The 17,568-nt window shown below is 45.7% G+C and overlaps 1 protein-coding gene across 1 annotated transcript in view; it reads right to left on the bottom strand.

Moving 5' to 3' along the window:
• Positions 1–17,568, bottom strand: part of oma1 (OMA1 zinc metallopeptidase) — a 99,094-nt gene that overhangs the window by 13,620 nt on the left and 67,906 nt on the right. Inside the window, exon 6 of the mRNA XM_051932734.1 lies at positions 11,686–11,814. Within this exon, the coding sequence (XP_051788694.1) occupies positions 11,686–11,814 (129 nt within the window). The remainder of the gene's footprint in view (positions 1–11,685; positions 11,815–17,568) is intronic.

Raw genomic sequence — 17,568 nt, forward strand, 5'->3', positions numbered from 1 at the left:
AGCGGTCCTACATGATTAACGTTGTCCTAAGTGTATTTTGTGCTGAGTCCCGTCTTTCGTCGCGTTCTCCTTTTTACACGGTCTCTCTGTGTGCGTCTATGTAAATGTGCTCTCCTGGAAACAAAGGGGGAAGGATAACACCATGGAACCCTCATATCATCTGGTCCTGTCAGTCCCATCACCTGCATCCCGTCATTCGCTGTTTAAACAGGAGGACAAAAAAATAAAAGAAACGTCCCGTTCTACCAGACCGCCAATTCACTCCAGAGCCAGGAGAGGGCAGCCATCCAAATCATTCCTCCCTTTGTCTACCTGCCACGTTCAACGCCCGGCAACAGCAGCTTTGCAGAGCGAAACCCCGGGGGGTTCTGGGCTACGCCACGGACCGAGGATAAGCACGGGGAGGCCGTGTCGTCTTGTCTTCATCATCCGTGTAATTTCGGTTGGACAATTTTTCCAGCTGACCCAGGCTCACAAACGTTATCCGTTAAATCTTCTGGGCTTTTATGGGCGTTTCGTGCTTTCTGTGCGTCTTATTGAGTTCGTGTTCAGTGTGCGGTCGAGGGAGCCTTTGAATTGGGGATTAACTTTGTGCTGCGCTGTTTCTTTTTATTATTACTTTCAGTCGGACACTTCTGGGCTTGAGTGTTATGTCGGGGTTGGCTGGCGTGTGAGATATTTATAATATATATATGTTGTGATATATGGCCGGCAGTTTATCCTGGCCAATACCCCCACGCTGCCAGATGGACCCTTCCTGCAACATGGAGGTGCCCCGAATTCCAGCAGGGCATCATGGACCTTGGAGTTTTGGATACCGCGGGGGCTGCCAGGGGATGCTGCAGGGAGGCTCAGGGACTTCTATTTTCCGTATAACCCGGAAGTACTTCCCAGTCACGGGGACAGAGGAAATGACGTACTTCCGGGTTGAAGAAAAGAAGAAGATTTCATCTGACCCGGAAGTGAAGGACAGAAGCATTTCCGGGTCGGGGACTATAAAAGGACTCTGGGAGATCCCAGCAGGGGCCGAGTTGGGAGGAAGGGTGACGGAGCTGCTGGGAGTGGAGGATTAGTGGATTGAGTTATTGGAGTATTGTGGAGTGGACGGTGCTTTGTGCACTTTATTATTATAATAAATAATAATTGGACTTTTACCTGGTGTCTAACGAGTGGTCTGAGGGTTCAAGGGAACGACAACGCCCCCTGCCACAATATATATATATATATATATATATATATATACACACACACACACTGTTTAGAGTTTGTTCATTTCTTATTTTTTATTAATACTAGGGGGCTTTGCCCCCTGCTCACTTCGCTCGCCAACCCCCTGGCCAGCACTACGCACTCGCCTCTTTGATGTGCCGCTCGCGTATGGGGATGCGGATTTACAATTTAAAGAGATTTTAATTTTCATGTGAAAGCCACGCATAACTGCCCGCGAGTGAATTTCATTTCTTTCTCTCTAATAAATAAACCGACTTTTTCTCAAATGTTTGTCCCTGTGATTTGTTAATTGTCTTTGCCAAAGACGAGAAACTGTAAACGTTTTAATACGAATGGCCTATTGAGATCTCCTGTGGTGTCCCATGTCATTAGTGAAGATGGACTACACGACCTTTCTTGTTGCCTGTTATAATTTGACATGTCAGAATTGTTCGACCAATTTTGAACACAACTTATCTTGTCCTATTGCACAGCCCATCACTCTGACATAAATTACCCAATAACACTACAATGCGTCCTTCTTTCTTCATGCGGTGGAAGACCAGACGGTGTTAACGCTTATCGATATTCTTCATGATATTGTAACTTGATGTTTTCATCTTCCTCACCATCACTACCAACTGTTTCAACGTAGTCTATTGATACACATTTAACCAATTTGCTGTGTAAACCGATCAACATTTTTGGCGTAAATTCGTTTGACTTCATCGTTTCTCGGTGCTAGGATTGCCCGTGTACTCATTCATTCTGTTGATAACCCAACGGGATGAAATTCTTCAGTAAGATTTGGACATAAGAAGTCTTCTATTAAAGTGAGGAAAACGTAAAAATTCATAAGAGCTGAGAGCACAGGAAGTGTGTCTGACAAAAGCATTCACACCAATGAGAGGTGAGAGGGCTGTGAGAGGGTGTGGTTTGAGAGGAGGGCGGGACTTGAAACAATCTCACGGCCAAAGTCTCGTCTCCTAAAACGTCTCATCGCGTCCCAAGATTGTTTTATATAATAGAGAGATACTCACGTTGTTATTTTGCATATTTGTTTGTCTTTTGGCTCATCTTTGATTGTCAATTCGGGAAGTTCATTTGGAAGAAGTGCGGCTTGTCGGGTCCAACGTCCTCAGCTTGCCAGCTTGGTGGTGTGGCTGCTGGTTTGGGAGAGTGAGTCGGCCGTTACGTAAGGGGTCTCAAACTCCAGTCCTGGAGGGCCGCAGTGGCTGCAGGTTTTCATTGTAACCCTTGTGAGAGACGGCCAGGACGCCCCTGAATTAGAAGGAAGATACTTGTGGACACTGACCTCCCCTAAAACACTAGATGGCAGCTGCCCTGGATTGTCTACTGTGGCTGTGGTGTCCACCATTAATGACAGTCGTGTGTAACATGCACCATCTTCTTTTTTAACATATCAAGCTAGTGTCACCTTCACTCGTTTCTGCAGTTCAACACGTCGCCCCCCACACGTATCCTTCAAAAGAAGCCCACATATGACCCGTCTCAAGTTGGTTAATTTACAGAGCAGCCCCCCTTCCTCTCTTTTCTATCCAAAGCACGGCGGTGGTCCGTCTCATCGGGGGTCTTCCTTCCTTCTGCACACCAAACTGCTTGATGCTAACCTCCAAGGTGGGCCGAGACGTTGATGACACGTTAGAGTTGGTTGCAGGTACCAAACTGTCATCTGTCCTCCTGCTCCTTCTAGGTCTTTCTCTTGTACCTTCGGCACAGTCAACTTGTCACCTTCTGTGACCTTGGTGTCACTGGGTCTTCCCTGAGGTGGTCCGAGTCCAACATATGGCGCAGATCTCACTGTGTGTCCTGGCGAGGGGAGATGTCAAGGGAGCTCTGCACCTTCCTCATCCATTCCCATGGGTTCTCCCATCATTGCCATGCTGATGATATGCAGCTCTGCCAGTTGTTCCCACCACAGTAGTGCAGACCACCAGCTGAACTCCCTGCACACCTCACTGACCCTGCAGTCAGGATGAAGGAACACCATCTCCAGCTCGGCTTCTTGTTATCTCGGCTGGTCTACCTGTTCTGCTTGGCTCCTCATCACTAACACTGGCCAAGTCGTTGGGGTGGTGACCCCATGACCAGCTTGTCCTTTAAGGGCCATCTTGCTGCAGCCCCTAATTCTTGCAGATTCACTCGATGTAACATCAAACTGTACCCGATGGCCTCCTGGTCCTGCTTTTGGGTTTTGGTGCCAGCCTGTGCCCCCAAGCCACTGCCAGTGACTCAAAATGCAGCAGCACAGTGGCGGGCACACTCTTCAGATCACCACATGGGCTCCTTGTAGCAGCACACATTAAGTTCAAGTCCTTGACGTTGTCTGGTAAATCATTTTGGGTTACAGAGACATCATTCCATGCCCTGTGCTTCAAGACCACCACTGGGATGCCCACGTTTACCTCAGTCCTTTCGTTTGTGGAGAGCTCCGTTCACACATTTCTTAACAGTCAAGTAAAACAACAGCCAGCAAGTGCCGCACGTCTGACCAATTAATCAAACAATTAGAACAAGTGAGAGGCCACAGTGTCTTCTGGGAAATCGACCTGCTGCCGACCTCTCACCGTAAGCGATTAAGAGCGAACCTCTGAGCGGAAAAACAGCATCTGACAGACCAAAAAAAAAAAAAAAAACACGGCTATGGAAGAGGAATCAGAGAGGCTGGCATAACAGGACACAGGGCAATAAGCGGGCAAAGAAGGTCAAGGGGTAGAGCATTAGTGGCGGATGCTGATGTGTGTGATGAGATTGCTGCAAACTAACAAAGTTCTGTCTGGACACTCGTCTACTGTGTCTTCTACTGATGGAAGTGAAGGTCCGTACTTTATTATGTTCTTATTTATCATGGCATCAAAGGCTGGCAGCAGGTTGCATGTTGGTGAGAATTTCCCTGTGCTCCTGACATTAAGGACTACTGGATGATGACATAGGGAGCTGGTGCTTACACAGCAGCAGTCTGGCGGGTAACCTGGGTAGAGGGCCCTGGCAGGTGGGTAACGGCTGGCACGGCAGAGCAGACTGACAGGCCGGGAAACAACTTGCAGATATAGCTGGGAGCAGTGCCAGCATGTGGAATAAATACCAACTGAGGCAAAGTGCAGCACAGTGGCAGGCGCTGCTGCTTCACAATAAGGCGAACACGAGCTTGTGCCCCTGGGGGCTCACTTTGTGGAGTTGGCAAAGCACTTGGAGTTGTGAGAAAGGCGCCAAACAAATGTAAACAATTATTATTATTATTATTCATGCCACACATTAACTGCTAACCTTCACGACACCATCCATTTACTTACTTCTACTTACTATTACTTACTATTAGAATTACTAAAACTTACTACTTACTATTGCTATTACCATTACTTACTATTACTTATTAACAACTTACTATTACTACTTATTATTACCATTACTATTACTACTACTTACTATTGCTGACAATTACTATTACTTACTACTTATTATTACCATTACTTACCATTACTATTACTTACTATTATCATTACTTACTACTACTTACTAACAACTTACTATTACTAATTATTATTACTATTACTAGTATTTACTATTGCTGACAATTACTATTACTTACTACTTATTATTACCATTACTTACCATTACTATTACTTACTATTATCATTACTTACTACTACTTACTAACAACTTACTATTACTAATTATTATTACTATTACTAGTATTTACTATTGCTGACAATTACTATTACTTACTACTTATTATTACCATTACTTACCATTACTATTACTTACTATTATCATTACTTACTACTACTTACTAACAACTTACTATTACTAATTATTATTACTATTACTAGTATTTACTATTGCTGACAATTACTATTACTTACTACTTATTATTACCATTACTTACCATTACTATTACTTACTATTATCATTACTTACTACTACTTACTAACAACTTACTATTACTAATTATTATTACTATTACTAGTATTTACTATTGCTGACAATTACTATTACTTACTACTTATTATTACCATTACTTACCATTACTATTACTTACTATTATCATTACTTACTACTACTTACTAACAACTTACTATTACTAATTATTATTACTATTACTAGTATTTACTATTGCTGACAATTACTATTACTTACTACTTACTCTTACTATTTGCCAGGCAGGACAGATGAATGCCAATAACGCGGGCTGCCACGGCCCTGAAGAATGCACATGCGCCATGTTGATTTTCAGACGCTCACCGTGTGCTGTTATGCCAAATTTGAAATTTTTGAAAATTATAAATCTATTCCTTCCCAAGTGCTATGGTTCAGACCATCTTTTTTTGCACAACTGACTAAAGTGCCACCCGAGATGATGCTCTCGTCACCTCAAAACCCCCCTCCTCCGCCCAACTGCTGGGCATGACGATGACCCACAGCAAGTGGGTGTCAACATATAATATATAATATCCATATTACTAACCGAGAATGCTAAACCGGATGATGGACGCAGGCACATCCGGCAATGGGCCGTAGCTGCAAAAAGACGTACTGTGCAGGCGCAAAAAGAGTCCGCGAGAGTCGTCTGAGGAGCCGAGAAAGGCGGACAAAAGAGGGCGAGAGAGGCGGATGAGGGGCCGCGAGAGGCGGACAAGACCACAGAAAAAAGGAGTGAGCACAGGAAAAATGGAGAAATGAGGAAACGCAGGCAAAGCACGAAACACATTGCACACGAAACTAGACCCAAAAAAAAAAAAAAAGAGGCTCGCGCACAACAGCAAGGCACCCCCCCCCCCCTACAGGCACCGGACGAGACACACACCAAGAGGGGGATTCAACAAGCCCATGGAACACAAAAAAAAGAAGACGCTCGCGCAACAACAATCCTCAACCCCCCCCAACACACACACACACATCCATAAGAAGTGACACCCAAAGCCACATATTCTAAAGTGAACGTCAACACCTTCACACTAGACAGCATAGGTGTCAGCATTGGTGGATCTCCTTACAATAAAGCACTATTAACCGTTCAACTGCAGAAAAGGAAACATATTAACAGTGACTGCGATCCTCCTTATTACTTATCCATATTTCGCATGCTGAGAAAGAAACAAGTCATGAATACACAGTCACGGGTACAAAACGAAAAGGAAAGGATAACAGGAACAAACACACGAACACGAAAGAAACAACAAAATAGACGGCTATGCAGCATAGGTGGATCTCATTACAATAAGGCACTATTAACCGTTCAACCGCAGAAAAGGCTCCATATTAACAGTGAGTGCAATACTCCTTATTACTTATCCATATTTCTAGAAGAAAAAATGTCTCGACTCCAAAAACGCAAAGCTCAACTAAAGCTTCTAACTAACGATGTACCTAAAAGTAAAAACTTTATGAACTGCATTAGATCCTACAATAGTTCATTTAATATGCACAAATCTACATCCTAGATCCACATGACGCAAACTATCAATCAAAGTGCTGCATCGCAACAGGCACGGATTCAAAACGAAACACCTCCCGTCTCAGACATACGTTAATGGCAGCGAAGGCTACAACGGGCTTCTCACACAGCACAGGCAAATCGATTACAGCTCCAAAACAACACGTCCCAAATACTACACATGCAACAACGCGCCTCTCAAACGGCACAAGGAAAACATACACCAGGAAAATTCATTCGGATTAATGAATGTCATTTGCAATCATTGGCATTCACTTCACTTCCCTGAAGAAACAACTGGCAATACAAGTAATACATTTACACGTTGTTGTCAAAAGGGTCAAATTAGACTGCCTCCTTTACATTCATATACTGAATATCTACAGAAGCTTATAACTGACGATGTACCTGAAAGTGAAATCTTTATCAACTACATTAGATCCTACAAATCGGTATCCACTATGAACATTAACGGTGGCACTGCACGTGACATCCGTCTTGAAAAAATGTTGTTTATTGATGAATGTACAATGGCATGAAGTCACTTACTCAACACCATTCATAAACTTCTACAAACGTTTATGAATAATAATATTCGATTTGGAGGAAAGGTACTTTTATGAGGAGGAGATTTTAGACAGTGATTAGCTATTCTTCCAGATGCCATGCACTCAGCTATTGTTCAGTGCACCTTAAAATACGCAGACAATTGCCATTGCTTTCAAAAGATACAGTTAGTAAAAAAGATACGATGTCCAGAACCAGATCATAACAATTGCTTATTACAACCGAGAGATGGTACACTCACCAATACAGATGGACTTCAGCCACATATTATTACAATTCCTCAAGCCTTTATCTGCGACGACTTAGTTACAGAGAGATTTGGAACAGCAATCTCATTAGACCAAATGCCCCTTTTAACACAACGCACTATATTATGTCCAAAAAATATTAATGTGGAAAACATAAATACCCAAGTCATTCCATTACTTCCTGGAGAGACACAACTCTTTCTAAGCTCTGACAAACTTGACTCTGATCACAACAATAACCATCTTAAATGACCTTACAAGTTCTGAGCTGGAATTACCTTTTACACTTAAACGGCGTGTGCAAAGACATTTTCAAATAAACCTTTACACTGTGCCACACACTTTATTGTTTGCTTTCTATTTGCATCATCTACACCGTCACACTATTCTATATCTCATTCATACATCACGCTCTTTGTCATTCCCAACACCAGGGGTTGGCGAGCGAAGCGAGCAGGGGGCAGAGCCCCCTAGTTTTAACATATAAAGCATTAAATGGTCGAGGTCCAGCTTACTTGTCTGAACTTATCATGACTTACAAACCTGAGCGCACATTAAGATCTCAAGATGCCCGTCTGCTTATGGTTCCAAGGATTAATAAAATAACAGTGGGAGGTCGAGCTTTTAGTTACAGGGCCCCTAAACTGTGGAGTGGTCTGCCTGCTACTATAAGAGATGCCCCTTCGGTCTCAGCTTTTAAGACTCACGACTTCAGTTTAGCACACCCTGACTAGAGCTGCTGATTAACTGTACAGACTGCATCTCTGTTGTTAGTCATTAGATAGATAGATAGATAGATAGATAGATAGATAGATAGATAGATAGATAGATAGATAGATAGATAGATAGATAGATAGATAGATAGATACTTTATTAGCACTAAAACATAAGTAACATGATAGTTATAATTGGATACTAACCCTCACCTATTCTGTTTTTCTTCTCGGTACTCAAATGTGCCACTTGGTGCCACGGCCCACCTGCCAAGTTGTTTTGCCTGCCTAAGGTAAAGTCATCCCTGATGGAGGATCGCAGGAATCGTGGGAAAGAGGGGTCCTTTCATCAGATCAGTTTTCTTGTCTTCTAATAGAGTCGAGGCTGGGGGGCCGTCAAGAGGCAGGGCCTGTTAAAGCCCACTCAGGCACTTCTTGTGTGATTTTGGGCTACACAAAAATAAATTGTATTGTATTGGCAGTATGGCGTGGGTGGTGGCGTCCAGATGGAGCTGCAGGGTGCATGCGGGCTGGTAGAGGAGGTGGTCTACTGGGTGAAGGCGGTGGTCTATTGGCTGTTTGGTCTACCGGGGCCCTTGATGCCTCTGCCTTGGAAGGACCAAGTGTGGACAGAGCACTGAGTGGCAGCTGTGCCTCGGGCTCCTGCAGGGGTTCATGGGAGATGGAGTTGGACAAAGCCCTGTTGGGACCCGGGGGCACCACCAGGGGGGCACTGCAGCTGATTCAGAAGTGCTGCCAGAAGTGGGGCCACAAGCACCTGAAGCACTTATATAGGGGCCAAGCGGACATTACTCGGTGAGCCAGAGGAGGGAGACAAAGCTGGTTGAGGAGGAGTGGAGGAGAAAGAAAAGAAAAAGAATTGTGTTTGTGACTGTGGGAAAGAAATGAAGGCCAAAGTTTGCAGTTGGAGGGTTAAAGGTGATAGAGCGGGACTTGTGGTCCTTTACTGGGTGGTGGGCTACTGGCTGCCATCCCAGGGTGACAGGACCACAGAACAATGAAATATGACACGGCACAGCATGTTCAGCTATAACAAGCAGGCATGGCAGAGAACAAATGAAAGGTGCCAGGGTGGCAGAGCAGTACCGTAATAAGGTTTGGGCCCCGTCCTGACAGCCTCTACTTGTGTAGTTGTCACGATGAATGGCTTCAGATTTTTGTAATAAGAGGTAAAGGACACCATTTCTACTGGGACTCCACTGACCAGTCCAGTTAACCCAAAGCTCTCCACATGCTGACCCTCACCATGACTGTGAAGACGTCACCACGAGAACACGAGGCCTCAGTCACAGCAAACTCAGCAGTGAGGAGCAGAAAAGTTGTTGAAACTTTCCAATCAGAAAAGGAAAAGGTGACAAAGCCACTTGTGAGGCCCTAGGGCTCCATTACTGCCACACGGAGAGCGTTGAGAACAATCGAGAAATCTTCACATGGAAGGCTAACCCACCAAAGGGCACAGCAACAGCGCCATTAACTCCACACGGACGACATTTGGAACGGTTGGGAATCTTCCCAGAAAATGGCCAAGCCTGCCAAAATGGCCCCCATGGGCACAATGACAGCTCATTCAAGAAGAACATCCAAAGAACTGCTGGCATCTGTGGCCTCAGCTAAAGTCGGCGTTCAGGACTCCATGATGAGAAAGAAACAAAGAGAGGGGCGATACAATTGGGAGGGTAGCAAAGAGGAGACCTCCGATATCTAAGATGGGCATCAGTGTCTTTGGGAATAATGACAGATGAGTCAAAAGTGGACCCCTTAGGACCACACAGCTACTATGGCTGGTGTTTGACATGAAGAACATCGGACCTCCAAAAACAAACCACGGTAGTGGCAGCGTGAGGATTCTTAGCAGGCCACCTTACTTTTGTGCACTTTACAGAATATTCTTAAGGCGAATGTCCACTCGTCTGTCCGGACCTGAAGCTGAAGTGTCACTGAGCAGGACCAGCAAGTCCACAACTTGACGGCTAACCAAAGTCCTCACCTGAGCCCACCTGAGATGCTGAAACGAGAAGTCGGCGCTCGCAAACCCACCGCAGTGTCTCCCAACACAGTGGGCTCCAAACCCTCAACAGCAACGTGAAAGGCAGACGTCAAACAAAATGAAGCACTCAGCTGGAATGACTGCCGCCTCCGAGTTTTGAAACCATGGGGTGTGATGGACGGCCGGGACGCCCAAAGAGTGGAAGGATGGGGGACGGCAGCTACTTTGGGACACTGGCCTCCCCCAGGACGCTAGGTGGTGATTTCCCTGCAGCATAGCGGTGCCTCAGATTCCTGCAGGGCACCATGGGATCTGGAGTTCGGCTTCACCCAGCGCTGCCGGGTACGGTCGGTGCCGTCAGGAGACGCTGCAGGAGAACCTGGTGACTATTTTCTACGCAGCCAGAAAGTGCTAGAAGGTGACGGGAATGGAAGACCAGAAGTACTGAAGAAGAAGAAAACCGAAGTTCTGTATCCTACCCGGAAGTGCTGAGAAGTCACGTGATCGGAAGGACAGAGGTACTTCTGGGTCGAGGACTATTTAAAGGCCTGCTGGGAGGTGTGGAGGAGAAAAGAGAGAAAGGAAAAGGAGAGAATTGTGTGACTGTTTAGTACTTGTGGCTGTGCTGCTAGAGAGCACGGTGACAAAAAGATGACAAGAAATAAGAAAAAGTCTTCTTGGTGCTTTTACCTCATGTGCCCAGTGTGTCTGTCTGTCTGTCGGGCTAGAGGAGCGACGGTGCCCTCTAGTGTTACAGGGGGCAATGACTTGTTGTCTACATGGACAACATTTGGAACAGTTGGGAAGATTCCGCAGGAATGCCACTCTGCCAAAAATGACCCCAGTTCATTCAAGAACACAAAGAACTACGTAAAGTGACAGGGGAGTCAGAGAACTCGGGTCCTTGAAAGAAGAAAGCCCTGCTTTAAAAACTGCACTGGCATCCGTTCAGCTTCCCTTTCTCGACAGTGCACTTTGCCGTAAGGATTGAGGCCGTTCATTGGCTAAAATGTGCAGAAAGAGCGGATATCAGGAAGGGGGCACATACTTTCTCACAGTGCTGTGTCTTTTTTAGCAGGGATGAAGGCCACCAACTCATACAGCATGTCAGCCTGCACACTGGATGTGAGTGGTGCTTTACCCCGTCTGGTACTCCGACTTTGTCTTTAACACTAAGCAGCCAAACAGCAACACCTACAATGGAGGGGTGGGGGGGGGCTTGGGATGAAGCTGCGCTGCTCAGCACTCCAGCCGCCGCTGCCACTCAGTGCATCACAGGGATAATGAAGTGATGATGGGAACAGCCAATCCATCATGAGGCGGCGTGGGCACTGAGCCTGACAAGAGCTGCCAGAAGACAGATAGGAAGGGCGCTGATTAAAAGCGGAGCAGACCGGCGGGCTCCACCATGTGATGAATGACAACATCCTGGCCCCAGGGGCCCGGCACATCTCCCAAAATCTCTCCACTTTTTTCCTTCCTCACCTGCACCAATTTGCTCTGGATCCACTGTCCCACGAGGGCGAGGCTGTCACGGGGGCACACGGCCCAGATTGCCATCAGAAGAATCAAAGACAGAAAATCCACAAAGTGGACGAGACTGGCCTGCTCCGCCTGCAAAAGAAAGACAAGAGAGCTCAACTGGAGTTTGTGACACGTGGGCACAGCACCAAAGAGGGCGGGCACACACACCCAGTCAAGACACCTGAATTGGTGGACACACACATCACCACCTAGGAGGTTGTGACACTGGGCACAGTAAAGGCTACTTAACTGGGAGCGACAGATAGATAGATGGATATGAAAGGCACTATATAGATAGATAGATAGATAGATAGATGTGAAAGGCACTATATGATAGATAGATGTGAAAGGCACTATATAGATAGATAGATAGATATAGTGCCTTTCTCATCTATCTATCTATTATATAGTGCCTTTCATATCTATATCTATCTATTATAGTGTCTTTCACATCTATCTATTTATCATATAGTGCCTTTCTCATCTATCTATGATAAATAGATAGATGTGAAAGACACTATAATAGATATAGATATGAAAGGCACTATATAATAGATAGATAGATAGATAGATAGATAGATAGATAGATAGATAGATAGATAGATAGATGAGAAAGGCACTATATGATAGATAGATGTGAAAGACACTATAATAGATAGATATAGATATGAAAGGCACTATATAATAGATAGATAGATAGAGATAGATAGATGTGAAAGGCACTACAATAGATAGATAGATGTGAAAGGCACTATATGATAGATAGATAGATAGATAGATGTGAAAGACACTATAATAGATAGATATAGATATGAAAGGCACTATATAATAGATAGATAGATAGATAGATAGATAGATAGATAGATAGATAGATAGATAGATATAAAAGCGCTATATAATAAGTTTACAGGGTCCTCCTTATTGTCAGGAGTAGACAGTCCTGTGACAGTCCGACTTGCAGGTGGCCCATCAACAGGCCCCTCTGTGCTGAGCTACTTCAGTAATTCCAGAAGATGCCCCCCGCCCCCCCCACTTTCTGAGCCACTCCCCCCACCCCAGTGACTGTGCAGCAGCCCCCCCCCCCCCGAGGCCTAGTGAAGGGACAGGCCTGAGCCCCGTCACCCGCTGCGGCCCCGTGTTCTTCTCTCCACGTCTTTTGAGGTTCACTTTCAGTTTCGTTCTGCTCTTCTGCTGTGGTCCTCCTCTTCCTCCTCCTGGTGTGGCCTCGTTGATTTTTGATTTTCACTTCACAGCATTTGGTTTTTCAAGGTCAGTTCTCATTCGTTCCTGTAATTTGTTTAATTTTTCTTGTCATTTTCTTTCTGTCGAGTGCTCGAGTGTGATTTGCCTCATGTTCTTCAGCCTGCCATCTTGCTTGTCCACAGTTGCGCTCCCCAGTCCAGCTCATTTGCACCTGGTGGCCGTGGTCTCTTTTCTGTTCCTGCTCGGTGGTCTCAGCCACGCTGTTAACTTTCAGACCCTGCAGTTCTCATTCACCCCCCCAACACTCAGCAGTCACAAGTTGTTTCCATTCTGCATGCCCTCGGTCACCAGGCTGTCATGTCACCCGATGGCAGATTGAAGACACGTGTGCCGTTACTAAGGTTCGCTTGCTCCCAGGTCCGTCCACATTCTCTCCCTGGTGCCCGGGGGTCCGTTTCTTACCGTCGTCACAACAACAGCATGAAATCTCACCTGGCAGCTGCCTGCCCTCCTGCTTCAGGGTGTGCAGATTTAGATTCAACCTTAAATGACACGGAGGGTTAACATTCAACCAGCGTGAATGAGAAAGAGATGCCAGACGCAGGTGACAATTCCACGTGATGGCAAAGAGACGACCGCCATCTTAAACGTGGGGACAACCGAGTGGCAGCTTCAAATGACAGAAGTGGAACCGAGTACAGACACGGGGGTCACCAGAACAGGACGTATTGACGGCTGACCTTTAACACATTGTCATCCATGGTGCTGGCTGTGATAAAGTATTTGCCCCCCTCCCGATACCCTGTTTTTTTTTTTTGCACAATGAATGGCATCAGCTCTGATTTAACACAAAATGCCGTTTTTAAATAAGGACTTTTGAAATTTAAGGAACAAAGCTACCCACTGTCACTCATGTGAAAAAGTAAACGCCCCCTAAGTTTCAATTCTCGGTAGTGGCGATCATCTCATCTAAACATTTCCTCTAACTTGATGTCCGTCATTCCCAGCTCTCTTGGGGGGTTTAAACCCCACTCTCCTTTGCTTTAATTCGTGCACACTGATTGGTTCGAGAGTATCAGCTGCTCATTCCAAAAGCAGAGAGTTCTTGCAGTGCCAGGAGGGCAGCCTGGCCACCTACCTGGACTCCGGACACCACAGACCCCTGCTAGCCTTCTTTACCCTCAGCTGGTGCACCACCTGTGCCATCTCTCAGTTGGAGGGTCCAACAATCCTAGCTGGAGGATCAGCTTTAAACAGCTGTTCAAAGCTTCCAGCCCAGCGGGTCACAACTGCGGTGTCACCTGTAAGGACCGTCCCATCAGCTGTCCTGTCCGGTCTCAGCTGTTAAGACTCATGATTTCAGTTTAGCTCACCCTGACTAGAGCTGCTGATTAACTGTGCAGACTGTCATCAGCACTACAACAGAAGTAATATGACGGTTTGAATTTGTTACTCAGCCTCATCTCGCCACTCAAATGTGGCACTTGGTGCCACTGCCCACCTGCCTGCCTAAGGCAAACTCATCTCTGATGGAGGATTACAGGAATCGTCAGGTAGAGGGGTCCTGTCATCGGATTGACTGGCCCAGTGCTGACTCAGCTGTGGAACGGCCAATAGGGGGGAGAGTCCGCTTGATGGCCGAGGTCTCCAAGACTCCAAATCCAAATCCTATTATGGGATGTCACCTACTGTTCAATTCTGCTCTGTACTTATCATATTTCTATTGTATCGAGGATGACGTGTGTTCTGTGTATTGTGTTGTATTGACGCCCCCTTTTTAGACACTCACTGCATGCCCAACCTAGGGGGTCTCTCTTTGAGCGGCCTCTCCTGAGGTTTCTTTATTTTTTCCCCCACAAGGGTTTTCTGGTCTTCTTAAGAGAGTCCAGGCTGGGGGGCTGTCAAAAAGCAGGGCCTGTTAAAGCCCACCGTGGCACTCCTTGTGTGATTCTGACGTACGATACAAAAATAAATTGTATTGTAAATTGTACTCGGGCTCCACAAGGACCAGATTCGGATGTGCGTAATGCTGACTCCTCTGTACGCAGGACGTGGGTCACCAGCTCACAGAGTCCTCTAGTAGTCCTCAGTTCCCAGGACAGGATGGAGTTGGCATCAAGCCGTGTGCCGCGACTCCTCCCGATGAAACCCCGGGTGCCCTGCAAGGTGAAACAACAAACAGCAACCTTCAGGGTCTTGTCACGGAGGGTCTCCCACCTCACATTAGGATTGGCAGTCACACCACAGCCTGATGCTGCTGCTGCCGCCGCCTCCACGCTTCACAGTGAACCCTGAGCCGAATTCTAGCTGACCTCAGAGCCGCCCATCTGCCGAGATCTGCTGTGTGTGTTTTGTGCTTTTCCACTCGCCCATCAAGATAACACTTTTGAAGCACCCGGGCTCAGCTGTTGTCCGCCCAGTCTCCCCAACGTCTGCCACTGTAGCTTGTGACTCCTTTAGAGTTCTCGCAGGTCGTTTCTTGGTGGCCCTGCTTCCTCATCTTCTTCAAACTTCATTCCAATCCTTCATGAATGATTTAACTGGATGTTCAGTCACTTCGGATATTTTGCATGTTGTGTTCTTTTGCCTTCATGGTGGAGGTCAGACCACCAAAAGAACTCGCCACCAGTTGTACCTTCCAGACAGAATCAACTGAAACCCCAGACAGGTGACCGCCATTGAACTAATGAAGGGACAGCACGAGTGATGTGTCAGATTAAAGGGGCTGAATACTTAGGGGGTCAGGTATTGTGTGGTTTATATTTATATTGTGAACATGGTGGACCTCTGAAACCCCCTCTTAAACCGTGATGCAATGGGAACAAAGGCAGCTTTATGGACAAGCGGCCAGCCTGCTGCCGTGCAGTGTGATCTGAATCTCACTTCTGTCCTAGCGTCTCACCACCTTGTCTCTCTTCACCCAGACATCCACCGCTTTATTCTTTATTATGCTGCACTCGAATCAAGTTTCTCTTTCTTGAATGAATCTGCGCAACTTTGTGACCCAAGCGTGACAAGATATTAAAACTCATCCTGCTTCGCCTCCACTGCTCTCTGAGTCCGACAGGATGGGATACACAGCGGGGAAAATCAGCATTGAATGCGCCAACGTTTGTCTCAGTAAAGATATTTGTAATGGGGGGCCATTGACATGAAATTCACATCAGATGTGGGTAACAATCATGGAAGAAAAATTTTTAGGGTAACACAGCATTCATCTTAAAGAAACAGCATAAAGAGTTAATAAAGGTCAAGTGAACAAGAAAACGTATCCTGAAATATAAGAACTGGTTTAGGAAAAATACTGAGATGGTCAACTAAATAAAGAATGGACCAGAAAAAAGGCTGATGTGATATACGAAATGTACTGAAGGACGACTAAGAAATCGATAGATAGATAGATATGAAAGGCACTATATAATAGATAGATAGATAGATAGATAGATATGAAAGGCACTATATGAAAGATAGATAGATAGATAGATAGATAGATATGAAAGGCACTATATGAAAGATAGATAGATATGAAAGGCACTATATGATAGATAGATAGATAGATAGATACATAGATAGATAGATAGATAGATAGATAGATAGATATGAAAGGCACTATATGATAGATAGATAGATAGATAGATAGATATGAAAGGCACTATATAATAGATAGATAGATAGATATGAAAGGCACTATATAATAGATATACACCTGCTGTTCTTTCTGAGACTCTGAAGTGCTTTGAGGAAGGGAAAGGCGCTATATAAATAAAATGCATTATTATTATTATTTGTAATTGATTTAGTTGTTTCCCTTAATGCCAAATTAAACACAATGTGAAACATTACCAGGAGGTGAATACTCTTTATAGCTGCTGATAATCACATTTAGCCAGCTGGGTGGTGTGCTTCAAGACTGCCAGTCCAAACTGTGACCACGACGCAGTATTCAGCCTCCTGTCTGCACACCCTGATCTCAGACGCTGCCTTTTATAAAGATGTCAGCTAAATAAATGACTCTTCTCCAGGGTGCAGGCTGTCGATTCAGGCTTTCTATCTGGGAGAAACAGAGCGGCAGCGGTACACGTGAAGAATGAAGGCAGAGTGAGGTCATCCATCCAAACTTTAGGGAACTGCTGGCATTCAACAGGATAATGAATTTCTAGTGGGTTAAATGGGAGTAAATGGCCGTCCCAAAGGCAGCACTGGCAGCCAAAGGGCTATGTGTAGGATACCGGAACAGGGAGAGTCCCTCCCAGCAGAGGGCGCTGTGGTGCCACTTTCAGTGGTTCATGAAGTTCTCTGAGGTGGCAAAGCAGGGCAAAAATCACACAAACAGACCTCTGCAGACGTCTTCAGCACTTAGTTCACCATCGTGTCGGTCTTAGTGCCAGTTTATACGTCACACTCAGAACACATGCGCACACTCATCATGGCTGCCATGCGTTCCCAGCGTTCATTTGATGCGTCCTCTGAGCACATCCTCAGAAATTAAGTTGCAGTCTCAGCAAAGAGTCGGGGGGTTAGGGGTGGCGCAGTGTGACAAAGTCAGAATGTGACATCAAAGTCTCTCTCTACTTTCTACCTGTGACAGAAAGCCGTTATGAGGATCCTCCGGGATCGATGTGCCTGCGCTGAGCTGATGCC

Source organism: Erpetoichthys calabaricus, chromosome 10, assembly GCF_900747795.2.
Source record: "Erpetoichthys calabaricus chromosome 10, fErpCal1.3, whole genome shotgun sequence".
Classification (NCBI taxonomy): domain Eukaryota; kingdom Metazoa; phylum Chordata; class Cladistia; order Polypteriformes; family Polypteridae; genus Erpetoichthys; species Erpetoichthys calabaricus.